This window comes from Pithys albifrons, chromosome 4, assembly GCF_047495875.1.
Source record: "Pithys albifrons albifrons isolate INPA30051 chromosome 4, PitAlb_v1, whole genome shotgun sequence".
Taxonomy (NCBI): domain Eukaryota; kingdom Metazoa; phylum Chordata; class Aves; order Passeriformes; family Thamnophilidae; genus Pithys; species Pithys albifrons.
Window position 1 is genome coordinate 77,519,251 of NC_092461.1, and position 27,665 is coordinate 77,546,915.

Sequence of the window (27,665 nt, forward strand, 5' to 3'; positions counted from 1 at the left end):
CAAGGAGTGCAGCAAATTCTGTATTCCAGAATTTCAAGTCTGTATTTGTAAATAAATAGCTACTGGTGTTTAATATTATGTCCACATTCAGTGAAACTTCATCTTTTACATTTATAAAGAAGACAGGTAAGCAGTGAAATAAACACATTTTCCAATGATTTATTCTCTCTTGAATTTTTTCTCTGGTGCCCTTTTTAGCAAAAGTGACCAGGACAAACAAACAAGATCAAAATGAAACAATCGTGAACAGTACTGGTAGGGCACATCTATTTTATGGGCATCTCTCTTCCACTTCCCCTGCTTTTTTTATCTGCACAATGGATGAAACTGCAGAGCAGGAACTGTGTTTGCCATCTTGTACGTGTCGGGCATATTATTTATTATTTAAAGATAATAAATTTGTCACTGACCTCAACAGCTACAGGCTGATCTGCCATCTAATTATAGGTCTGCTCATGGAGGTTATACTCCTTCTCCAAACCAACTTAAACAAAAGTATTCTTTCAAAGCAGTTTCTGACATAATACTTTAATTAGAGGTTTTAGAAACATGCTTTTTGCACTCAGCTTCAACTAAGCTTAACCTACACTTACTGTCAGAACTGCAAGTACAAAAGCAAAAACCTACTTTTGATTGCTTTAGAAAATAATTGTACAACACTCATCACCTCACAACTTGTCTCTTTGAGGACCTCCATGACAACACAGCACAGGAGACTGGAAGTCACTCATTAACACTAAGCAGAGGTGAGGAACTCCACCTCTCAATTAAATCGCTGTTAGAAATTGCACTCCAACCCTTCAAACCATCTGCAAATCTAAAAACAAGTACAGATCTCCTAAACAGTAAGAAAACCATGGGGAAACTTACAATTCTAATTTAAACCACCATCTCCTACTCGCCAGTTTATGAACATAAAGATGACATACTCCTTGCTGTTGGAGAGCAATACATGAGATCTGCATCTTACTCTAGGACTTTAATTTTTTGATTTGAAGGCCAGCAGAATTTATTGCTTTGAAGAACTGATGGTACACACGTGTGAAGTCAGGTCAGCTAAGAGCAGCCTCTGTTTAAGATGCTCGCTGCAGAGTGAATAAAGCTCTCTTCACAAGATACAATGCAAATCTCAAACTAACTGGGGCAACGGATATAAAATACGCCTACACTTCACAGTCATGTCTTCAGCTCAAAAATCTGAAGTCACAGGTATGCGAACAGATCAAACATAAGCAAGAGATGATAACACAGTAAAAATATCCCATCTGTACAGTATTTTCAAATTTTATTATCCTTTTTTCTGTCTGAAAAAAGTCTCATTAACACTGAAGATGGAAAGTCTGCCAAGCTTTGAGGTTCACAGTACTTTGAAAGGAGTCCAAAATAAATGCACTTTTAATATGACTGACTCAGTTAAAAATCACAAACAAGAAACCACGTATTAAATAAAAGTTTAACTTCCCTACACTTTATTTAAAATTTCTTTTTAGCTCTCTCATGCACAAGTTTAAAGCTACCTGTACCGCAAAGTATCGCTCATTCTACATTTCAACACTATACAGTAGCACGAAAAACAGAAGTTCTGCTTCTGGACCAATTCACAATGTATGAAGAGAAGCAAAATATGAAAAGGAGAAATATTCTACTAAGAGGATACTGTCCAAAATACACTCTGCCTTGACTTCTGGAAAACACTGCCAAACTGCCATTGAAGATTAAGTGCTGAGTAAAATCTAACCTATTTCACATAAATCACTACTTTTCTTATAATATTTATCCAATATACAAATACTTAGAATATATTTGTTTTCATATGAAAAATTAAAAACATAATTCATGTTTTTTTACTATCTCTCTACTGTTCATAAAGGTGAGAATTCAGGCAAGAAGAGGTTTCGCACTAAAAATGAAATTGGTTCCAAATACCAATTTGACATCAACTGTAAAAAATACTGTAGAGATCTGTTTCACTTTACTGTGGTATCCATGCACTTAACACATGCATTTATTTGACTATCATTAATAAGGACAATGGATGTGGACCTTATCAATACTTGCATACATAGCAAGTATGCAATTTTTAGAATTATACACACAAATGAATAGAGATTTATAGACATTTATGAATATATGTTTAACTTCTATAAAATAACACAGACAGTAACAGAATATATTCATATATTTGAATATATGAGTAATTCAGTGTATGGTCTCCATATAGGGCCTCACATCCTGAAGCCACTAAAACTCCAGTTTAGGTGGAACAGAAAAGCTTAAGATTAGGGAAAATAGGTCCTTAAGTAGGGTTGCAAATAGAATTTATTATGCAGTTTGTGACCCATAGCAGGCATCAGCTGAAGTTCAGGGGGTTATTTTTAACAGTGTTTTAAATAGCTTGTGATTAGTGCATTTAACAGATCACTAACAGCCACTGCTCTCTATCAGATTAGAAAAACAGTGGCAAATATTAAACCTTTGGTTTCGTTCAGAAACAGGTGAGTGGTAAAAGTACAGAATCAACAATGAAACAAGTATCACTAAATTCTTGAGGAATATAAAACTAAATTCCTAAATGAATCAAACTCTTACAATGTTTTTTATCTGTGGGAAAGAAATCAAAACAGATTTCTTTTGGTTTTATTTTCATTCATTTCTTCCCAGGCTGATGTGTAAAATATCTAACACTGAGAGCATTACGATTTTACATGAAAGTACTTCTGTGGTGGAGACAACATTCTCCTTCTGCATGCTTCAGAAATGCTCAGAGGGAACTGCAACCAAAAAAGTATATTCAATATCTATTTTAGATTGAAGTGAAACCCCATGTGTTGGGGGAACCCACACAGGGTACAAATCACTAATACTGGAAATATTTTCCTAATCTTAAAAAAAAAAAACACTTTTGTAAAGGAGAGAGCATTCTTGGGAAGACTGCACTATGCCTCAAATTATACCATCAAACTGACCCAGACTGAACTACAACTTGGATCCCTCCATCGAAGGAGCATTTGGATGCTCCTAAACATCACCCACAGAAAAGCCTTCCTGCCTATGAAGAACATTTTTTCCCATACAATTCCCCTGCGTCTCATATTGAGATCATGGTCACACAAACCAACTATCATAAGACCTGAGGAGAAGAATAGCAAGAAAAAAAAAACTAACCAAAAATATCTGACCTAAGTCACTGAGACAGGAACCAGTGCTCCTGGCTAATGCTGTTATGTCAGTGTGAAGAATTCACATTGAACGAAGATGTTACCAAGTCAGACTTGAAAGAATTGTCTTTTGAATGCCCAAGGTAAACCTTCGTCACTTGGTCCTTGACATGTTCACTTGAAGACCCTCTATGAGTACTGTAGAAAATGGTAAACACCTTTCTTGATCCTATCAACACTTCCAACCACTACTTTTAGTTTGGGAAGCGTGATTCCATTCCGTATACATATATAAATAATTATGTTCACTTTTTAACTATCAGTCTTGACAGCTATGTTCTAACACACTAATCCAGATTTTAATCCCATATAGTAATATGGGTGCAATTTATACTAATTTACAGCTTTATTTGTCCAACTTCATTCAATTGAAAAGTAGAATTTAGTAGTAAACAAGTAAACACCAACATTTCTTCTTTTTTGTAAACTATACTGAATTCTCCACCACTATCTGATAAATTATTATTGAAGTCTTGCTAGAATGACAGTTTTGAAAAATACTATTTATCCACAATGTAACAAGCAACCAGTAACACAACTTTTCCATTAAGTTTTATCTATGCAATAATTTTTGAAACCTGCCCAAACTGAAGGCTGAGGGTAGACATATAATATGCAGCCAGCATAAAACAAATCATGCCTTAAAATGAACTTTTTCAGTTGAGCTGCTATATAAAAGCTGAAATAGGCAATTCCTTTTGTACATACTTCTAAGAAAATGTAATTAACTGTTTCTTATACTGACAAGTTTAATTTAATGGAACAATCGTTAAGATCACTTTATAGCTGTGTGGTATGCTTAATAATTATTCACAAATATGTATTCCTAAAATACTCAAATCCCTTTGTCAATTCCAATATTCAAGAAAGGAAATGTTTTCTGCAAATCCTACCTCAAGATTTCATCTTTAAGATCTTACTTCGTAACTTACTTATCAAAACTTTTACTGGCTGAATTTTACAGCCACAACAGGAAATTTCCTAGGGATTTGGAGTTACCTGGATACAGCACTACACTGGGCAGACCAGTGGCTTCATTCCACTAAGAGCTTCTAAGTATTAGAAAGATGCACAGTCAATCAACATCAACATTTAAGAAATACAAATACACATAGATTTAAGGATCTTTTGAAAGAATCCCATAGTTCTACTCTTTCTCTCACAAATGATAAAAAATAATCTTTAAAAAGAAAAATCTTTACCTGGGGTTTCCTCTTAGTGCAGCATGGTGGAGAGCATTAAACCCATTGTTGTTGGTGATAGTAACATCTGCTCCAGCTTCTAACAGCACAGCAAGGATGTCATCACGCTTTTTACTTATTGCATCATGAAGTGGAGTGTCACCTTCAGAATCCTAAAACCAGAAAGAATTTACATCAATTTTTGTATGCATTCAAATAAAAAAGATGCTAAAGTATCACTAGGAAAACAGACTTCACAAGCACAAAACAGCTTTTCAAGACCTGAAAGTGCTGCTATACTTCAAAGTTCAGAGTAAGCTGCTTCTTGTCTTGCTCTAGTTTTGCAAATGCTTCAGTGGGTAACCCTACCTTGGGCTCCAGAATTCTACAGTTATGCCACTGCCAGAACTATGCTTTGCATCTGGTAGTACTAAGGATATTGGTGTAGATATCGACTTCTCTGTGCTTCATATCCAGGTGGAGTTGGTGCCCAAATTACAACTTATGAGTAACAGGACAGCAACAAAAACTAACATGACAGAGAGAAGACTAGTCAGGCAATAGGAGGCAGGGAATTTTTGAATAAAGACTGTAAGGTTAAGCCAGCAATTAACCATGTAAAAGACAATAACAAAACGACAGTGTGAAATAAAATCATAAGCAAATCAAAATAAAATGCAACCCAAATAATACACACAAGTGTAGCTATTGTTTTAACTGAAGCAGATAATTTCCCATGAAGCAAAGGCCAATGTCAAAGTAATATTAAGCTTTTAAATTTGTTATGGCTAATATGAGATTACACTATACAAAGTACATGAAAATCCATCACTGCATAATTGAACAGTCAAAGAATTTATATTTTTAGCTTGGTGTTTTATTTTTCAAATACCCGAAGTAAGGAAAAAACACTTTTTATTCCTAGAAGCATTTTGCACATTACTTATTCAAGGACTCAAATGGCTGGACTGAAGAGGAATGCCCTAGACCAACAGAGAGAAAACACATCCATTTATTTGCAGCTATATAGGCAAAATCTCTAGATTTATGCTTCCAGTAAAATTCTCACACTATGTAAGTCAGGAAGTCTTTTCTCACCAACACTAACTCAACTGCAAACTGACTAACACAGAACCTGAACATTTTAGCAATACATTATTAATAAGAAAACCAATCTCCACAGTGAGAATCAAAACCTGCCAAACGAAAAGTGCCAGAATACAGAAACCACCAGTGTGAACCAATTTGCCGAAACTAATTATGTAACTTTGTAGCTTTTATTTGGTTTAACTGATCAGTTTTCCTGAATTTACTGTTTACAGACTAATGTATGTTTCTGTTTACACAGTGAATTGGCCAGAGTAGTAGAATGCTGGCCCTTTAAATTCCAGTCATGCCTCAGTCTGACTCCCCTGTGCTCTTCTCGTTGACCAAATCAATCACCTACACACAACTGCACATCACAGTTCCTCAGCACTCAGAATCTGAAAGTTCAGTCTGTTCAATGATAATTATACTTTCCAGATGGAGTATCATAGCACCATTCTACTGAATTTTTCAACTCAAACAAGATCCTGTTATTTAAAAACAGGAAAATCCTCTCTGGACACTCACAGATCATTAAGTCACCCTTTAAAGGCTTTAGCACATCAGATTCTTTATTGTATCTACTGCTCAACAAGTACTAAACAGGGTCTGAATGGACATAACAGCTCCACCTCAGCAAGAGCAAGAGTTAGGTGGGAAGCAGATAAATAAACAATTCCTATACTCACTAATTTCAAGAAAGTTTTGGCTCATCTTCTTTTATGTGGATAAACTGCTTCCAAAAAAAAATCTCTGATTATGGACATGGCAAAACAAGGAAGTAATGTGCTATTACTGCATATCTTAGAATCACAGAATTGACTGGGTTGGAAAAGACTTCCAAGATCAAGTCCAACCCTTGGTCCAACCCAAGTCCCTTTACTAGATCATGGCACTCAGTGCCACGTCCAATCTCAGTTTAAAAACCTCCAGGGATGGTGAATCCACCACCTCTCTGGGCAGCCCATTCCAATGCCTGATTACTCTCTCTGGAAAGAATTTTTTTCCAATATAACACTTGGAGAATGCCGGCATCGATCCCACTACCTCTCGCATGCTAAGTGAGTGCTCTACTATTTCAGCCCAGGCCATTAGATGCAAACTTTTTCAAACTTACCCCTTCTCATTTGTTTTACTAATGTGGTGCATGCAGCTGCATTCAGCTGGATACCTGCTTATTTGATAGCACGTTTCTACTCTACCTTCTCAACAGAACGTTGCACTTATGTTACAGCTTCCACCACATTCATTATGGATGAAATATCCTGTGAAATATGGTACTTGAGGTCCTATGCATTAGGGCTTTCTAGATAAAAAGATGAACATTGAAAGAATCTGAAAGAATTGAAAGAATTTGAAAGAATCAATAAGTCAATTTGGGGAAAAAAATAAAATGTTTCTTTTAATGAAACATTCTACAGTATCATCACCTTCTAAGCTGTAGCTTGCAGAAGCTGTACGCAACTGTGGGTTAGATATAGGAGGAATTAACCTGAAGGAAAAGTTAACAATTAAATAACTACAGTCTGTGAAAATACCAATTAACATCAACTGGCTAGAATACATGAGGTGCCAATCTAGTTGTGAAGAAAAGTAACAGATCTAATAGCATTTTTGTTACAGCTAACCACATGCTGGGGCAGAGGTTGAGACACATAACTTTACAAGGTCTGTTCCTTTCAACCCCATTTCCCATAATTTTTCTGGCAGCTACACAAAGCAAATCATAAAATTCGGTAGCTAAAAAGTGAATGTATGATAAAATTTACTTTACCTGTAGACTAGGATGGCAGCCAAAGTCCAGTAAAGTCTTCACAACTTGCAGATGACCCTTGTTGACAGCAATATGGAGTGGGGTCTGCCTGCGCTTGTTGCGAGCGTTCAGATCTGCACTGCCCCGGTGCAACACCTCAATCACAGCCCCCTCATCACCAAAGGCTGCATGGTGGACAGCCCTGTCTCCATCTTTGTCCTGAAATAGAAACGTTAATTTCACACAGTGTATTTCACATTTCATTTGCATTTAAACAAGAAGGTTAATTTAAACCAAACAACTGTGCTTATTTCATTTCTTTAAAAATAAAAAACAAACAACCAAGATACCATCAAAATACCTAATTAAAATAATTGCTCAAAGCACAAGAACAGAGGATGTAGAACCTGTTCATATAAAGACGTACATATTCTATGACATACAATATTCTACACCATATACAACTATTACCCTGAACCAAATGGATTCATTTGCATTTCTACTACAAACCAACCACTGTCAAAAAAACCCAAACCAAAACCACCAAAAAAATCCACAAACAAAATCCAACCCCCAAACAGTATTACACTCAGTACCCCAGGGCAGTTCTTCCTGTAACCCGGGAAATGCTACAGATTCCAAAGCATGGTGTAAGACATGAGAATTGCCTTGTTCATGCAACTAAGTTAATATTCATTAGGGTTGTTTTATGTGTCTTAGTTTTCACTTTCATCCTTTCCAAAGAACATCTGGGACTGATCTTGCAATTCATTAGAAGCTCTATTTTGATGATGATGATGATTCACAGCAATAAAACTCTGATTCAGTTCCATCCAGACTTAGAACTAAGATTTGAAAATCATTCATTTGTCAGTTTCGGTTATTTAACATTCATAAAAGTTGACTGTACAGCATGAAACATTTTAAAATATTAATCAAGTGATTTCAGTATTAATGATGATATACAAAATCTAAAAGTAAAATGGAAGGTATATAACAAGTTTCAATGAAATACCTTCCATAGGCTAATTTCTAACTGAATATTCACGCACAGTTTAATATTGCTACATGTTTGTAATTTAATTTTGAAAACAGAGAAATACTGAAAATTGTAAGATAAAAGCACAGCTGATCAAGGGCTCACTAGCGCTCTTGAATAAGCTTAGTTTCCCATATCAGTTTGCTTCTTCTGCAATACCTTTCAAAAATACTTTGTATTATGTGTAACACATTTCTAATAGATTTTACATCAAGGTAAAAATTAATAGCTCTTAGGATAATCTGTATTTGCACAATTATAAGTTATCATTGAGACTAGTTACAGCATTTGAAATGCTGGAAGATGACTTATTGCCCAATTATCAAATACATCTTTATGAAAAAGTGGATATGGTTTCCAAGATGGTCAGGGCACTAAATAGTACTTTTGGTAGCTTTTGAAAAGATACTTTTATGCCTTTCAATCAAGTAATGTCACAAAACTGTCTTCTCAGACAGCAGGATTCCATTTTAGGCTCATCTAACATGAACAGTCAAAAGAAGCCAAAGCTTGCCCATTTGGATGAAGAAAGGATCAGGAATGGGAATGTCTCTGTATTTTTCATCTGATTATAAGGATCAATATCAGGTGAACTTTACCAAGAGTGTGACAGTAGTGCTAAACTGCTACACTTGTATTTACAGAGCACTTGGTTTCATAGGTGCAGGGTAATTTGTCTTCATATTAGCAGCCTGCAAAAAGCACAGACATGTTTACCAATGAAGCCCCATATAACTGTAATAACTGAATATTTCAGTTTTAACATATTCCAATTTTGAGATACAACCCCTCGATTTTATTAAATCATAATGTATAGAATTCCTCCTTTAATGAGCAGAGGTCCAAAATTGTGTACTTTTTTTAGCTCAGCATCAAAACAAATAATCTAAGGAGCTAGATCCCCCTGCGTAGTTACTACACAGTAGCATAAATACACCTAGAAAAAGCTATCGACTACCTAATTACCTGTTCTAAGGCTTTTTGAGCTCTATCAGTAACAAACTGTTTTCTGACTACACAGAGGCCACTTATATTCTACATTAAACCCTCAGGGACATAAACACAGAGGAGACAACAATATGAGGGCACCCCTGGAAAATGTAATCACAAATGTATATACTCTACAATAATGACTGAAGTGTAAATATATCCAACTTAACTATAAAGCAAGTAAAGTAAGGATTTTTATCCATTGTTTTCATGCCATAGATCACAACAGTGAAGTAAATAGATTAAATTTTTGATCTTTGCTTAATGGGATGGCTGTGCTGAGTCTTTGCATGACAATTTATAAACAGCTGACATTTTTTGAAGTATGAAAAATATAACTAACAAGCTAATATTATTATGCAAATTATTAGTATTATAACAATTAGGGCAATTACATAATTAACTGGTAATATCATCTTCACTTAAGCAATGCAAAGTCATATGAAAAAGGCTTGGAAACTCAAGTAAAGTCCCTGAAGTTTCTTTTAATGTTAGTGTTACAGTGCTTCTGAAGCCTAAGCAACCATGAACTCTTCACAATTCAGTGCTGGCAGACGACCAGGTGTACTGTCTTGAAACTGTTTAAGTAGTGCTTCTGTCTACCTCCCTAATGCTTCTCTAACCCTTCCTTACACCAAGAAGAAAGCATAAGTCCACCACTTGATTCTCATGGCAGATCTGAACATCATAGTACAGATGAAAAGCAGTGCAGTCTAATTTTAACAGTATTATGTTGTGTACTGCAGAGAAAGTACTACTTCTGAAATGAAGTTACTTTGCACAGAAATAAGACTAAAGTATGTACTGCATCAAATCTAAGCCATCTTTAGAATTTAGCAGAAAAATCTTTATAAAGTAATGGTGTATTTGTGAATATAAAAATAATTTTCATTTCAGGAATTTCACTATTGCTTCATTAATGTTTTAACACTTTATAACTTCTGTGTATCAAACACAATATAATGCCAAATGGCCAAGCATGTAACATTATTTTTCTGTTATGCATACAACGGGGCACACAATTAGTTTCTTAGCACTCCGTTAGGCTTCCATTTTTATTCTTAGTAAATCAAATTTGGTGGATCTTTCTGGTACTTCACAAAATGAGAAACAGTTGCATTCTGTGTAAATAAATGAGTCAAAATCAATTAAAAATGCAAGTATCACTGTAGGCTGACAGATAATTCTCACAAACAATAATTCTAAATCACCTAAACAAGAGAAACCCTTCCATTTTCTGCGAAGTTAAAAAAGAAAAGGCACTGAAAAACTGGAAGCAGAGTTGGCAGTTTCTACCCAAGGATACTGCTATTATTTTCTGCTTAAACTTGCTTTAGTCAAGAATTGAAAACATTCTCCAAACCGAATACTACATAAGAAGCATAGCAAGCATCTGAAGTTGGAGATGCAGCATCTGACAATATCTTTTTTTCCCTTAATGCTACAGAACTAGATATTGACCCTTTATACTACTGTTAGTAGGGGTCTAATCTGGGAACACAATCACAGAAATAAAAGCAATTTTTCACTCTCTCTGACATTTAAGAAGGCGGCAAGTCCAGTAAAATTGTCGCGTGTGTAACAAAGTTTAAAGACACATAGTGTACTTTGAAGTATTTAGGTTACCTCTGCTTCCACATCCACGTTCTGTTTCAGCAGCAGCTTCAGGATGTCGACGTGGCCGTTCTGACTCGCAGCCTGCATAGCTGTGTGCCCAGCACACTGCCCGTTCACCTGGGAGCACAGCAACACTGCGAGGTAAGTTGCAAGATACAAATACCCGAGACTGTTTAGCAGTGGAAAACTTAACGCAACAGTACACATATCACAGAATCAAATCAACAATTCTTAGCTGCCCTTCTAGCACATACAGATGATCTCCTAAGGTCTCCTCTATTTCATTTCTAGACTGAAGGAAAGAGGAAGACATGGATCATTCAAAACATTAATAATGATACTTGGATTAAAAACTTTCATCTTTGGCCTACTGTAAAGGCAAGATTTTTGAGAATGGGGCTCAGACTTATACCAGTACTCTGCTCTATGGACATTTAACTTCATTATCTAATTTATGGCAACACAGGAATTAGTCTGAACAAAATACCATGTTTTGCATAATCTTGAGCTACAAATCAATCCTCAGAACTGAAGAAGTCTCTTATCTGCAAGAATTATTATAGCTGTAGTGAGGAAAACATCCAATTGTGACTTCAAAATATGTTTCCTATATCAAGTCCTGTAATCATTAAGCATTTCTTTTAGATTCAACACCAGGTGATTAGACAAGTCGACAAAAGGAATCTGACAGAGGAGAGATTAGATTATCTACCTCATGAATTAATAAAACAACACCTCACAACAGCAGCATTAAAAAAAAATTCGCAAAATCTCCCCTCCTTCTTTCTACCCCCTTAGAAACAAAAGAATTTGAAGACTCTTCATTAATTCTGAGCGCTTGTTTCTTTGTGCCAACTCTGGCAGACAGAGGTTGAAAGGTATTTTAATTCATGGCAGACAAAAGAACACTAAATTTGTCCAGCAAAAAAGTACGCACAGCTCTACATTCACACAGCCCCCACACATTTCATAGGCCAACACATGGGAGAAGAGATACTGGAACTAACTGTACTGCTTCTAAGCCGACACTACGGACTGGCAAGGAAGTATTCAGGACAGCTTCACTTCTTTTAGTATTACAGGTCCCCAAAAGAGGTACTCCCGAAACAGAACACTCACATCTACATCTGGTCTCTTCAGCAAGTCTTCCACTTTAGCAACATCTCCGTTGGCAGCAGCTTTAACCAATTCTTCATTAAGATCTCCAGATTCTTGGGTTTCAAATAATTTTTTCAATAGCTGGGACAACCTCTCTGTAATTTTTAAAAAAATGACAAATAAGACTACAATTTTAATCACACAAGAACAGAAAAAAAAACCCATCCACATTTGTCATGTTTCTAAGGCCACATACACAGTAATACACAAGCTAGTATAAAATGGCAATTGCAAAATATTATACAGTCCTAAGTAAGAACTGCACCCTTATGCCCTTCAGACAGTTGAGACTCTCACATCAGACATTTCAAAACAAAGCTGACTGAACCACAAATCGCTTTTCTCCCACAAAATACAGAATGGATGAAGTAAAACGTGAATTTGTTATATTTTCTAACTTCAGGTACATGCTTCTGTGATTTGAAACACTAAGTTGTATTATTCTTCTAGCTAATTTTATGGCCACTGTGACTTTGTCTTTATTGCAGAAAACACGCTGTATCTACGTCTCCCTAGCAAAAAAGATCTAGAAAACTATGCAGAAAGGTTTCTTGGCATTAAAGAAAGTATGTGAAACGGAAAAAACAACTAGCTATGACCAAAAAAAGGAAAAAATCTGGTTTAATTGATCTGTGAAACAGCCAACAGAACATAAAACACACTGGGCGGTCTCTTTGCCTTTTTATTAGATGAATGAGAGCATGTTCAACAAATCTGAATGAGATTACACACACGCCAAAAAATGCCACTGTAATTGGTCAAAAGATGTCTGACTAAATTTAAAGATACAAATTTAAAAAAAAAAATCCTTTGTAACCACTTGCAACAGATTCCTTGGCTCTGCTTGTTACCTCACGCCACCTACTAAACAAGGAGTCTGCTTGCTACTGCCAGGGACACTCTCTTCATGCCTTAGTGCCCACCTCAGTCTAATGTCCCTTCCAACCATTTAAATTTTTAAGTCCTTAGAGCAAACACCTAGAGGCACACCTGCACTGTGACCAAACAGAAGCACTTACCAATATGACAACACCTCCATATTAACTGCAAGCTTTTTTTGGTATTTTTCTCAAGTACAACCTCAATTAGCTGAACTCCAAGTGTATTTATTAACCTTGCACACAAAATATGTACTAATATTTACTAACAAATTTTTAATTAACACAATTACTTGCCATACATATATTACTATCTATTCTTTCAACTTACCACCCGATGCGTTACTTATAGCAGATCCTGCTGACGCCACCTTCGAGACAGCTGCTGGATTATAGGTCCAGGATGTCCCACAAACCTCTACCTTTAAGTCACTGTCTGAATAGATCTGTTGGACCCGACCAACTTTACCTAAAGTCTGCATTAAAGAAAACATCAAATGTAAACAATGCTCAAAATAACATATTTAGAAATCTGAGTGTTTTATATAAATTTCATGAAGTTTGTTGTTTAATAGCTAAAGGTATTAGTGACTGCACCAAGTTTCATCAGGCTAAGCAGATTGCTACATTTGAGCAAGTTTTACGCTGCATTTGATGAATACACGTTGTGTGACTTAGAAGAAAATCACTTTTAGACCCCCACAGCCTCCAGGAATTACTGCCCATCACAATTAGAAACACTATACAAGGTTTCCCATTCTAGGAGTCCAAACACACAACTACTTACTGGAAGCATTGCTTCAGCCCACTCTCCGTGACCTCTCTGAAGAAGTTTGATTCGCTCTAAGTCATAACACACTTGAACAAGGTCACCCACTTGAAACTGAGAGGTGCCTCCTTCTGCACCCTGAGCAGCATCTCCACTTCGGACAACGTTAGCTTTGGTGAGAACAGCTGGATTAAATGTCCACCTAAATAATTGATCATGTAAAGTACATTTTAAACATAAAAAGTGAAATATATATGTAAAAATTACATGTTGGACAAGTTTCTGCTTTTAAGCCTACAAATTGCAATTGGATAGTATAGCATATTTGTTGTTAATTTTTTGTCTATAAACTTGTCTGTAGCTCATTAATTGAATATTTTGAGGGTAATCTTCAGAGAGGTACAATTGTAAAGGCAATTAAGAAATACCCTGCCTAAGGGGAAGCAAGCTGACAGCAACATAAGAGGCCTGAAATACAGTTTGTTTGGTTTTCCAGGGAGTGGAGAAGACTCTGGTTGAAAAGGGGAAGGGGCAAGCTGTCTCACAGAAGACTGCACTGTCTGGAAAGAGCACGGGAAGAACACAGAATTTTGTCACGTTCCTCCAGGTAAAAAGTTGCAACATTCAGTTATAAAAATACTCTTCATTTAAATGGATGTCCTAGATATACATCCATTTTCAATCAAACTACCCTAACTTTTACTATAAAACTTACTGATTTAGAGGCATTTAGCCGTTAAGTCAGGGAGGAAACAGCAAGACAGAGCAGCTCCTTTTACTGGCTCTGCTGCCATGACTGTCAGAAGAAAAGCCATTTGCATCCCTTTAGCTGGGAAAACAGCTTTGTTTTCCATTAGTATGCAATACTAACAAACAACATCCTGAGGGAAATCCTGAATTAATAATGCAGTGTCAATAACCTTTCTGGACAAACTGCACAGGTCAATCTCCAGACACAACTGAAACTGTATTCCATTCACCAGTTGCTTTTTAAAGATAAGCCAAATACTTTAGAGCAAGAGAATACAAAACCATGTGGACATATCAACTCAGATCCAGCTGTACAGCTGGGTTTGAATCCTGCTAGCAGTAACGCACCTAATCAAAATTCAAACCTCAACTGCTTGCAGGGACTGGTTTTGGCTTCCCCAAGATCTCCTGTTCTTGGTCTTTATTTACATAAACTAACATTCCTTTGAATAATAAAAGGCTGGATTTAGGCCATGCTAAGGTGACTGTATTAGACAAGATCCCCCAGAAGTTTGTCACCTGTTCTCTTTTCCTGAAAACAATCAATTGCTATTACCATTCCTCTTGAAATCGTGGAATAGACACTTCATAATTAAAATAGAAGTTACTGCCTTAAACACTAGATTTTGGAAATAAGATAGTCCACAATATCATTTCGTATTTTGGACTCCGTTTTCATAATTTCTTATTTTGGACTCCATTTTCATAATTTCTTATTTTGGACTCCATTTTCATAATTTCTTATTTTGGACTCCATTTTCATAATTTCTTATTTTGGACTCCATTTTCATAATTTCTTATTTTGGACTCCATTTTCATAATTTCTTATTTTGGACTCCATTTTCACCAAGTGAGAGCGTCAACAAACTTCCTTTTCCCACTAAAGCATTTTTAAATGTAAATCCTTATCACACATTGTAGGAGGAAATCTTAACAAGACACAAAAGGAGAAGTTTTCTGACACCAAGTGACCACAAGTGCTGAAGGCAATGGAAGCCTGTGAGAGGCAATGATAAAGGCTATACAACAAACCTGTTGCCACTTGGATACTGTACTACAATGTCATGATCCTCATCAATGCCACAAACTGTTCCGGTTGTTGTTAAGGTTTCAAACATGCCATCAGTCCATCCTCCGTGACCATGCTGCAAAGACTGCACAATTTCCAAGTCAAGGTCAATGTTTACAAGGTCACCTATTTGCAGCCCACCAGGGTTTCTGTTACCATTTTGCTCACCTGAAATGGAATATGAACAAAAAATGTTTACATGACCACACTAACTTTCCAGGCAATTTAAAGAACAGAACTTAATTTCTGAGTCTCACAGCAGCATTAAGGTTGGAAAAGACCTTTAAGATTATCAAGTCCAACCATCAACCTAAGCACCACTGTCATGTTCACGTTAAACCACATTCCAAGTGCTACACCCACACATTTTTAACACTTACAGGAATGGTCACTCCACACCAATGTCTCTGTAACAGTAGAGGCCAACAGGTAAGAAAACCTCTGAACCTCTGGCTATGGAATTCTGTGTTTCTTGTTGAGTTTTCAAGGCAAATAGAAACGACACTGGCAAATACTTAATACTTGTGACAATCTCCAATATGAGCTCTAACTGGGATTGCAACAGCTATCCTGTTAAGACATTGAAATACATAAAAGCTCTGATAATTTTGAGTGTCATACACAAACTGCCACTCAGAGGCTGAAAGATCAGCAGAAGGCCCACAGAAAGTGGTTTTGAATTAGGTCAGTACCTGAACATGGAGAAAGCACCAGCAAAAGAATATGTCAAAAATTACCAACAGTGAAAATTTTTAACTTTCTAAGTGAGGAAGTAGATAACATTAGAAAAGCCTTGCAAATTTAAAACATTCTCCCTGAACACAAAAGGCGTGTCATAGCAAAAATTCATTAGCTGGAGGGAAATGGCATCCATTCATGCACATCAATCAAGCTGTGTTAACTAATGAGAGAACAGTTGCAGACTCCCTCATGGTCAGGACTGGAAGTACAACAGCGTGACAACGACAGAAGTTATGTAAATTAGTACAATGGCAACATCAGTGGCAAAGGACTGGAAAGCAGAGTTCCTTTAGTACTATTGGTGTCTCCAAGGGGAGTGTGCTTGCTTTGGCTCCTCCAAGCAAGAGGCAATAATGAAAAAAGGATCCCTGCATGTGACAATAAGCAAGCACAAACAAAAAGCCTGACACAAAGACAAAAACCTTACTTAGAGAGAAACTGATTGCAGAGCCTGAAGTCCAGACCAGATGTTGGCAGCACTAGCTGCACCACTAAAACTGTCCAGAGGACAGAATGCAAAGAACACTATCGTAGAATCACAGAATCATTAGGGCTGGAAGGATCATCTAGTTCCAATTCTCCTGCCATGGGCAGGGACACCCTTCTGAAGAAGAAAGTGCTGAGAAACAAAACACAGCACATAAAAAAATGGTCATGAACTTTAAACTTCTATGACCATTTATGGACTTCTTTCTATCTTAAAGATGGAACAGTATTCAGTCTATCCTCTTCATCTTCACAGCAAAACATACAACATGGAAAACACTCGCTTCTGCAGAGGACACCGTCCAAGATTAATGCTTCAGAGAAGCTACTGATACAGAACTTGCTCGATAGAAAGCTCAGACAGCAAACATCACAGGACAGCCCTGATGAGTCAGGGGAGTCTAAGAAGGGAAGAGATGTAACACAGCAAACAATTACAGAAGCATTATTTAGAGGAATTGATTTCTAGAGGTCATATGGTCTGCTAACCCTGCACAAACCTGAACTAACAACCAGCTGCGATCACCTGTGGATTTGCTTATATGAGTCCTGAAAGTTCTCAAGGACTAAGATTCCATAACTTGCCCAAGTAATTTTCCATTGCTGCAAAACAGACCTGTACATGTAACAAGGAAATTTCTTGGATATCTGAGTCACTTAAGGTGGCCACAACCATTTGGTTTTATGTCATTTGGCACTACGGAAATTTCAGTGCCATCATTTTCAATCCCTGTTTAAGTGGCCATAAGTGGCTGGCTGGTTATCTCTTAACTCCTTCTTAGCAGAATCAAGAATCCCAGCTCCTCCTCCTAGCAATTCAGGTGCTCTCAGTCTCTTAACCACTGTAGCAGGCCACCATCAGATCCTTCTCTATGTTTTCGCAAAACTGGGAGGGGAGGGGAGGGAGAGGGGCAGACAATAACACAAACAGGACATGGAATTCTAGATACAGTTTCATCACCTCTGAGACAAGGGGGATAGTAACTTTTCTGTTGCCCAACTTCCTAATATAGCCCACTATGAAATTTGCCTTCTTTGCACTGACAGGACGCTCCTGTCACAGTCAGTCTGGTGTTCAGTCCGACACCTGGGTCTTCCTCAGTAAGGCTCCTCACCCAGGTTCTCTCAATTCCCAGTCTGGAAACTACAGATACATAAGGCGTATTTCAATCAGAGTGCAAAAATGCACTTCTGATTGAACACTATTCACTAAACATTTCACTTCTTCAAAGCTCTTGGGAATAAAGCCCTACTGAACCACACTCCTCTGTCATTCTGCTATCACCTGCAAATCATGTGGAGTTGTATCCTAACTCTTCAAGGTCACCAATGTCACACTGAACAAAATCAGTTCCAGTATTTTGCTGCAAATACATACAATTCCATATTAATTAGGCCCCTCCTGGAGTATTAGTTGCATTCTACTTCAAATATCACAAAGTTTCAAAAATACCTTTCTAGTTCTTCATGCAAACAATACATTTAAATTCCCAGCCTGAACATATCTGTGAACTACATTCAGAAAACTAATAAAAGATATCATAGGAAAGAACAAGATGCGAAATGGAGCATAATGTGCCAAGAAGGATGAATAGGAGTTCATCATCACTCATTAAGAGCAACTTAATACAGTGGAAGGGAAGAATTTAACAAAGAATAGTCTGCTATCTTTAGGGATTAATATTCACACATATAAAGACAGTGCCACCTTAAAACTCAGCTTAAATAAGAACCTAAGGTTACCTCCACAATGAAGAACCAGTAAGACCCTATTACTACTTTTCTATTTTAATCACATCAAAGTAAAGTGACAAAATTCATTTTAACTACAGAGATGAGATAAAGATTGAAGAGCTTTGGCTTTTTACTTTCAAACAATTCATCTTCTTGACAGTAAAGAGCTAAGTGACACCTTGGACAACTGGTTATTTTTCTAAACAAATCACACATTTACTGTTTTCAGCTTTACACCAATGCTGTCAACAAAACAACAGTGCTTGCTGCTTACACTTCAAGTACTTGTGCAAGGAATTAGATTAAGACTTAGAAACAGAGATTATCATCCCTTCATAAATACACATTAATAATGAATCTTCAACTTACCTAACACAGGACAATGGTCTCTGTAGAAAGAGCCTCCTTTTGCATCTTGGACACATTTCAGGTCAGACTATGGAGAGAGATTGAGACAATGTTAATCTTCACTGACTGAGTCTACAGATGAGTAGAAGTCAATGAAAAAAGGACTGAAACACAGTTAATTAACAGAGGCTTATGCATACAAAAAACATGTCCCACGAATTTGTTACTGATGCACACAATCTCAAATAATTTCCAACCTATCAGTCTTGACATTCTCAAGACTTTATAATAATCTTTTATCAGTACAAAAGGCTACAAAGCATGATACATTTTTAACGCGAAGGCAGGCATTAAAATAACACAAACCTCCTTTGCAGGCGTCTATAAAGTTAACTTTCTTTTTTAAAAGAATTCTGTGATCATAAGCAAGGAAACAAAAAAAAATAAAACAAGTATCTGCAGACAGTGCTTAAGAGCATACCATTTCCTGCACTGATCATTTAATGTCCGCCAGTGCTGTCCATTCTTCCCAACATTTTTTGACAGATTCATGTTTAACTTGAAGACGACTTGGCATCCACATTCGACAAAATGAAAATCTTCCAATTAAGAATACACAAAACACAAGGGTACTAAAAAAAACTGACCATCAAAAACCCCACTATGCTGAGCTGAATATGATCTTTTTAAAGAGAAAAGTTCTAAGCTCATCCTCCATAGACTGTTTATATTCTTACCTGAGAAACAGAAGCTTCAAGAGGGATAACCAACTCCTATTCATAAAGCCAGAGGAGTTTCTGTAATTCTCCTTTTCTTTATGTTTTTTCCCTGTGTAATTCTTAAATTCAAATGGCTACCATCTGCTATTATTCCTTATGAAACAGTTCTCAGTAAAGAAAGGGCACTTTGTGTGCATGATGAGTTGGGAAAGAGATAGGAAACTGTTTGCAAGATGTATCAGAATGTTTTATGGGCTGGGGGAGGAAGTAGAGGGCAGGTGGTGGTAATGATATAACTAACCAGAACTAAGCAAATACTTGAACAATTCTTTTTCCTATGACCCAGATTTATTGACAGAATGTCCTCCTGCAAAAGGATTAAGAAGAAAAGTCTGAAGTCTTCCAAATTATCAAGGCACTGATGAGCACAATACTACCCTTGATGACTGTTAACTGTTAAGCAGCCAGAAACAATACAAAATTCAGCGTACGTCCTGATCTACAAAGAAGGTACCGCCGCTTTGGAAAAACTGTGAAAACAGCCAGATGAAAACAATGAGATTTAGCCGCTCTTCAAATCCCCTGAGAAACCAGAGAAAGAGTTTGCTCAGCCCAGCAGCAGAAGGCCTGTGACAAGATGCTGCCACCCGGTGGGCAGGTGCTGGGTTTCACTCGGCCACAGACAAAGGGACTGAGCTGACCATCCCAGATGGCAAGTTCATTCATTCCCCGCCCCGGACAGACAGGAATTGAATGGGCCCGGGAGCACTGGGTGTCACTGAATGCAAACCCTCCGCATCAGGCAACAACCAGCTGTCTGTGCGGGTACACATGGGAGAGCTGTTTTCACATTCTCCAGAGCGGTAAGAATAGAACACGGGGGTCCTAGATGGTTCTCCTCCCCTCCAGGCAAAATCGGGGGTGAGATCGCTCATGTTACAGTAAGCGTTAATGCTTCGAGCAGACTGATGGCTGAAAGCTAGAAGAAACAAAATGTTCATTAAGAGGCTTATCACTGTCCTGCAGCAGATAATATTAGGAAGCAGGTTAAGGCATCTTAAATTTTATAGAAAAAAACCAACCCAGAAACCTACAAACCTGCACTCATATTTCACCCTGCCTGTACCGTGCCCTGCACACAGTTTATTTCTGGAGTATAATCATACACTTGGTTGAAAAACTAAGTGGTAGCTTGGTGTTCAACCTTCAGCTTCACATCTGTCTTCTTTTGACTTACATGTAGTCAATTTTATATTACAAAGGAGTAAAACAAGGGTCTGATCTAAGTATTGCAGAAAAGCAACAGAACATGTCTTTCATAAGCCTTCACCAAAAAAATGGAGGACCCAAAACACACAAAGATGAGGCACCAACAGAGATTAAGGCAATACAAAACTAACTTATATACTGTATATACACGGAGTTCCTTCAGCAACTTGGCAAACAGCACCTCTAAGAAAAAAAATAACAATGTGATGAGGACTACAAATGTCTTAAAAAAATAACCAAACCCAAATAAGATTCTGGAGATTTAAGACAGTAAACTATACTTCTACTTCAGTACCCAAAAAGCTGGGTAAGCAATTACAATTTTCCTTTTAGCATTCAGTTACTACATTTATCAGAAAAGGAAAACAAGCTTTCACCTGCTCAAGCTTTAAGTAAAAAATCAGCAGTGGTGGTAAGCTCCTGGTCAACCTACCCTAGGGAACGCAAGGCAAGAGGCCCCCCTAAGTGCAAAAGCACATCCAGAGCCTGGACACACTCAGGCTTTGCACTTCAGAGAACATCACCAGGATTTCTACAAGTTAAATAAGTCTTCCTGAGTCTTCTAAATGAATTGAAATAGCAGATTATTTGGAGATGAGACATGCAAATACAAAAGGGAATGTATCAAAACAAAAAAAGAGATGTTAAAATATAAGTTTTAGACACCACCAGAAAAAGTAACCACTGTGAGGCTGGGCATAATGTAAATACGTGGTGGAGATGAACAAATCAGCCTTTCCACAATAACTTGATGGACAAGTCATTCAACGAATCCCAAATAGTACTTCCCTCAAGAATCAGATAAATAAGCTACAGATTTTGTGGAATTTGTGTGCAGTTAGAGATGGCAGGCCCAGTTAAGCAGGAAGTAATTCTAATGAGAACTCAAGGAACAGCATGGGAACTACACACTGTACAGCAGGACTTGAAGGTCAGTAGTGACAGCTGATGCACATGAGTGATGGGTAAAAGTGGCTTTTGCCTCCAGTGGAGAACTTTGGTCTTCCAGCACCTACGCTCTTGAAAGGCAAATGACAAAAGCCCAGTGCATCCTCCTTTATCACTAGATTAAGGCAACAAGGGAACTGGGTAAATCCATAAGTTTCAACAGAAAGTTTATAAGAAATGCTGTATTTCAAATTTAATGAAATGTATTTCAAATCAGTCTCAGTTTCAGAAGCTGGGAAAAGTGAAGCAACAAAAGGAGAAAGTAGAAGATGGTAGACAAAGTGACTGAAATAACAAAGAGGTGTGAGGTACAGAAACAATTACAACAGCTTTTTATAGAGGAAATCAGACCTCAGGCAAATCCTGAGCAAATGGTTTATAACCTTCTATTATATATATAAATACTTATACATAAAAAATATACATATTACAAAAAAGAAAAATATTTAAGACTGTTAAAAACTTGGCATGTGTAACTTCTTTTTTAAAGGAAGATACAGTCTTTCTTGTTAGTAAATTCTGTAAATAAAATTGGAAGAGGATCAGTAAATAGATTTCTGCTTAATGGAAATGGAAAACTTTTCTCCACAACTTGGAGATGAAAAACTTGACCTGGATGAGACTACCACAGAAACACGAGTATGTCAACAAGAGGCAAAACATCTGCTGACAAATGCAAATAAATACGCAAGGTATACATAAGTATCTCCTTCCTCTCTGGATTCCAAAACAACTGACCACTTAACTTTCTTACTGACACCTAATTTACATGTTATAAAAAACACCTGCTGCATGCATAAAGGTGGCCAAAAGTTCATTGTTTCATGTTTAAAAACAGTTTTGTTCAGCACCTAATCATAGGATACTGAACTAGCAAAATAATGAAAATTCTTGTAGCCCCTTCCTAAATGCCCCATTTCCAATGCAGTAGGGATGAGATAAAAAACTAGAGCTGAAGCTTTGACTGGCATTACAGCTCTGACAGTTGTAACTGCAGCGGAAAGCATATTTCTATATATTTTATAACACTCAACTGCAATGTCTAGTACACCAAGACATTTACCTTTGTTTTATTTAAAAAAGGTGTTAACAAGTAATTCTTAAAATCCTCTAGAGTTAAACTTCAAAGAAAAACTTTATGGGTAACCCAAACAAAAGCTGATGAACAGACATTAGGTATCAATCACACAGCGAGGAGGAATCTTCTCCATTTCCCTTATGCACTCAACTATTTGGAACTTGTGGAAAAGAGGACACCAACACAGATGGCATACAGATTACTGAGACAGTGATGGATGATAACTACAGTTACTTCTTTCAGAGGCTACAGAGATGAAAGCAAGACTCTCCATAATGAGAAACAAAAAGGGGAGATTAATCACAGAAAAAAAAGGCAGCAGTACAGAGCAAAAAAATTGGTAGCACAAAACTGATTCCTAAGTTACAACATTGATTTAGGGCACTCATGCTGAGGGAACTATTTTCAACCGAAAACCAGTGGAAGTTACCAGCTCTACATCCTCAGCTGTGTGATATAAAAAAATAGATCTAGACACATCCAGAAAGCTAAATCACAATCTTCCCATTAACTCTCTGGCTCTTTGTGTGGTATCTTTTTATTGCAAAAGTCTTTGCTCACACATTTCCAAAGCAAGCAATGTGGTTAACAACTCAGTTTGGCTCTAGACTCTGAATACATATAGATAATGTGAGCAGTGTCACTAACCATATCAGCCAATAGTACTTCATTCTTACCATGGAGGTAGCAAAAATGTTATTTGTCCTAACAGCAGCATAAACACAGTTTTCAATTTGGGGACCTGTGGTCTGTGACAGCAGAAACTCCCAGATTTAAATGCCAGACTTCACAAAAACCCAAAAACTGAAACACGTCTCTCAACCACTTCATATGTAAACACAGCAACAACAAATTCAAAAACTCCAAGTATCTGAGCAGAAACAAATGCAAGTTTTCAGCCAGCACCTGCTGCTTCACCAGCCAATCCTCATCTCTCCCAAGGAAAAGCGGGCAGGCCAGATAGATTAATTTGGAGCACCAGATGCAGCCTGTCAGCTGTCAAACAAGAACCCTGACCTACAATAATGAGCTGTGTTTCTTTAATCAGCTCTATTAGCATGAGTCAAGTGTATTCATTTGCAAGTTGGGGTCTCTTCCCAGCTGTATTTACATGGGCACACACTCTTGAGTATTGTTGATTCCATGTTCTCTGGACCTTTTAAACCAATTTCCAAGTACCAAAACAAGTTTGCTCCAACTCTGTGTGAACTCCTGACAGCTTTAGTCAGCTTTACATAACAGCACATAAATAGTAGTAAATAATCATAATGAATTTTACACTTAGAAGTTATTAATCAGTTATAAAATTTAGCATTACATTCAAATGGCTTTGTCACAGACATACAAGAATCCATTCTGTCTGATGTGAAAATCACATACTTGACAAAAGTATCAAAGATAAAATTATTGTAGGAACAGATTACAATCAAGTAAGCACTACATACAAAGCCTCAAATTATCTTTTTGGAACATATATATGTACATACATTTTTATATAGTATCCTAAATATACTATCTATATATAGTTTCATATACAGTTTAACAGGTTTTTTTGTTAATTGAATGACCAAATATTTCTTTCTCTAAAAAACTTGTGTGACAGGTCACTTTTATCCCTTCAAATTTACACTTGCAGTACTCCATCAAATATTCTACAAATATTTAACATTTCCATATGTGGCAAAAATTTGGAAACCGATTATAGCTGATTTACAAAATAAATATATTTCTTTTATTAAGGGAATAACTATTTCAAAACTGAATATAACTTATCTCAAATGTACTTTGTTTCCTGAGGTTAGAAGGAATCTGCAAAGATTCCACAGAACATCTGCTATACAGTCTACAAATTTTAACACCGTAACTGAAGTCACAACAATGACAACTCCTCCCCCGCCCAAACCAGCTGGTTTGTATCTCATTCCATCTAGACTTTGTATCTGTGTCACTTTTCCATGTATGACACTCAAATATAAGAGGGAAGATACCAAACATTGATTTAATGTTATACTACAAACTACTACACATAACTAAATTATCTTTACCCAATATGTAAGGAATTTCCTTTAGAACTAGAGGACACCATGAAGCACGTAATTCAACACCTGTATGTATTTTATCCTTAGCACCTTCATGAATCAGAAAAGCTGACTTGCACTAAATAAGTTTACACCTTTTACACATGACACTAAAATACCTATTTACTGCAGAAGTGGTGTTTATTTTCTTTTTAATTACAAAAATAAGCTTTAAGTGAAGCTATAAGGCCAAACAGTTGACATTCAAAAAAGTAACTAGTCATGGTTAAACATTTTGTTATGGTAACACATCTGACAAGATGACACTTCAATGCTAAGTTAACATGGTCTTCCTCTATACTATCAGACAAAAATCATGCAGAAAAAATGCTAATTAAGACGTTATAAGCAGTTTATAATCAAAGTAACCTTTCCTTGACCCACATTAGGATAAGAAAACCCAGCAACAGAAGGCACTTAGACTGGAGTCTGACCCATTTTCTCTCTAAAGCTGAAGAAGTAGCTGGAGAAGCTTTGGAATGGAAGAGAAAAATTTAATGCTAAAGCAAATTAAGGTTGTAATTTAACTCAATACCTTTCCAGTGACAAAAAGAAAATTACTCTCAATAGGATTCCGAGTGTTGACAGTAATTTAAAAGCTGCAAATCTTGCAGTAATCACACCAAAACATGAAATCAACTGAAGAATTCAGGAGCTGAAGAATTGGGTTTTTTTTAAGAGTTCATAACTATGCTTGTTCTTCTTTTCTGAATTTTCATTTAAGGACAACAGTAGTACAGTAAAATAAACATGGATGTGACGCAAACCTTTACTATGACAGAAACCAGATCTTAAATTGCAGTTATTCATGTTTTACAAATTCCCAGAACAGATTTCCTCACTAATACATATGCATGACCCTTACAGCTGTATTCACAATGATCTGGCTAACAGCATGCAAACTGACAAAGCATATTAGAAAAGCAGGACCATAAAGCACAACAACTTCTTACTGCCCTTCCCCCACCGTGCATTTTACCTTTTGTGCTCTCTTGTACTTACCATGCCCTCAAAGCCAACTCTGTAAAGGTTTTTAGCACCATTGTCCCAGAGAACATATGCTGCACTATGTGGGCTCGATGCACTCCAGTCTTGGATTTCAGTTACCTATTCAATTTTAAAAACAAGAAAATTGTTTCTAGAACAAAGACTTAGAAGCACAATCTGAACTTAAAACCTTATTAATCTCTTAAAAATAGTTCAGGATAGAGCAGTTTTACTGAATTTTTATCCTAAAGCTGTTTTCTGTCTGATCTAAGTCTTCCCTACGTCTTAGTAAGACTGCACCTTGAAAATATGCTTTGTAGGCCTATTTTTCATTTGTGTATTTGGCTGGTATGTATGTATGGCCAAATTTCGCAAACGAAGATTTGGAAAGGGCTCTCCCCAGGTGGGGGTGTGCCCTTCCAGCCTGTGCAGTGGATTTTTTAGGTGAGGCACAGCGTGTGCAGAACTGGCCCCACCGTTTCAGTCCTGAGGTCCATCTGCCATGGCCGAGCGAGCCTGGACAGTGACAGGGAAGTCCTCAAGACTGTCACAACACCCGGTACTAACCGGGGCTGACCCTGCTGAGCATCCGAGATGTGACAGGATGGGATGGCAGGGAGGCATTGAACTGCCCGGTACGGTCTCCACTGAGACTCGAACTCATGACCTGGTGATCCAGAGGCCGGAGTGCTCACCATTATATCACAGGACCACCCATTTGGTAGGTAATCTAACTACATAAGCAGAAAACAAAATCTGAACTGTAAAAATATATTTTATAATGCTGTGATACATTCTTACCAGAAGCAGCATTTAACTAAGAAAAACAGGATGCAAACTATTTTAATTGCTTCACTTTGTCTGGTTTAACCTGCATTAACCTGGTAGCTGTGCACTGTGTTAGGAAACAAAGTTTTATTTCCAAAGTCAACATATTTAACAACAGTACAAAAAAACGAGAATGAAAATGTCTTTCCCTAACATTTCTATGAGGCCACGGACCAAATTCTTAAAACTCTGCCATTAAAAAAAAAATCAGTTTCCAGAATTTGTCTTCATTCTAATTTGTATTTATTTAAAAGCTGTTTCTGTTATCTACCACATACTTTTCCTCACTAAAAATATTCATATGCATTTATACATACTGTCAGCTTGCAAACAATCCTCTAATACAAGTTTAGTACACAAAGCAGACCATGCAGGATAAGACTCATTTTGCAAAGTTTCAGAGATTTCAAAGTATCTCAACAGAGGAATGGGTAAGTAATAGAGATGACAAAAGCTGCATCTAAATATCCCTTGCTTTAAGATATTTAAACTTACTATTTCCTTTAAATAAAATTCAAAGTGAAATCTCCAAAAGTCTTAAAGCATCCATAAATGTCTAGGATATGAAATCAGCCAAACAACAATATAAAATAGGCTAAATATTATATCCAGGAACTTTTCACTCTTTCAAATGCAGTTTAAGTGTACTAAAACTAAATTCAACACAAAAAAACCCAAATGAACAACAAAAAACTAAAAGGAAAAACAAAAAATGAAAAAAAACCAAACCAAAAAACCAAAACCAAGAAAATCTAAAAAACACAAACACAAAACAGTTCACCAAGATACAAGAGTATCCAGTTCTCAAATTTGATGATAAAAGTCACAGTATATGTTATTGCCTGCTGTATATTCACACTTAGGACAAACCTTAATTAGTTCTCACGGTAAATGGAAGTTGTAAAGGGAAAATATGCAAAGATTATGATTAGCAACTTATC

The 27,665-nt window shown here is 36.8% G+C and overlaps 1 protein-coding gene across 3 annotated transcripts in view; it reads right to left on the reverse strand.

Moving 5' to 3' along the window:
* MIB1 (MIB E3 ubiquitin protein ligase 1) overlaps positions 1–27,665 on the reverse strand; it is a 75,958-nt gene that overhangs the window by 37,751 nt on the left and 10,542 nt on the right. For all 3 annotated transcript variants that reach the window (XM_071554688.1, XM_071554687.1, XM_071554686.1), the window contains exons 4-12: positions 25,912–26,016; positions 18,839–18,905; positions 15,472–15,676; positions 13,708–13,891; positions 13,252–13,396; positions 12,004–12,137; positions 10,894–11,001; positions 7,260–7,457; positions 4,421–4,572 (exon numbers count right to left, since the gene is read on the reverse strand). In XM_071554688.1, coding sequence (XP_071410789.1) covers positions 4,421–4,572; positions 7,260–7,457; positions 10,894–11,001; positions 12,004–12,137; positions 13,252–13,396; positions 13,708–13,891; positions 15,472–15,676; positions 18,839–18,905; positions 25,912–26,016 — 1,298 coding nt within the window. The remainder of the gene's footprint in view (positions 1–4,420; positions 4,573–7,259; positions 7,458–10,893; positions 11,002–12,003; positions 12,138–13,251; positions 13,397–13,707; positions 13,892–15,471; positions 15,677–18,838; positions 18,906–25,911; positions 26,017–27,665) is intronic.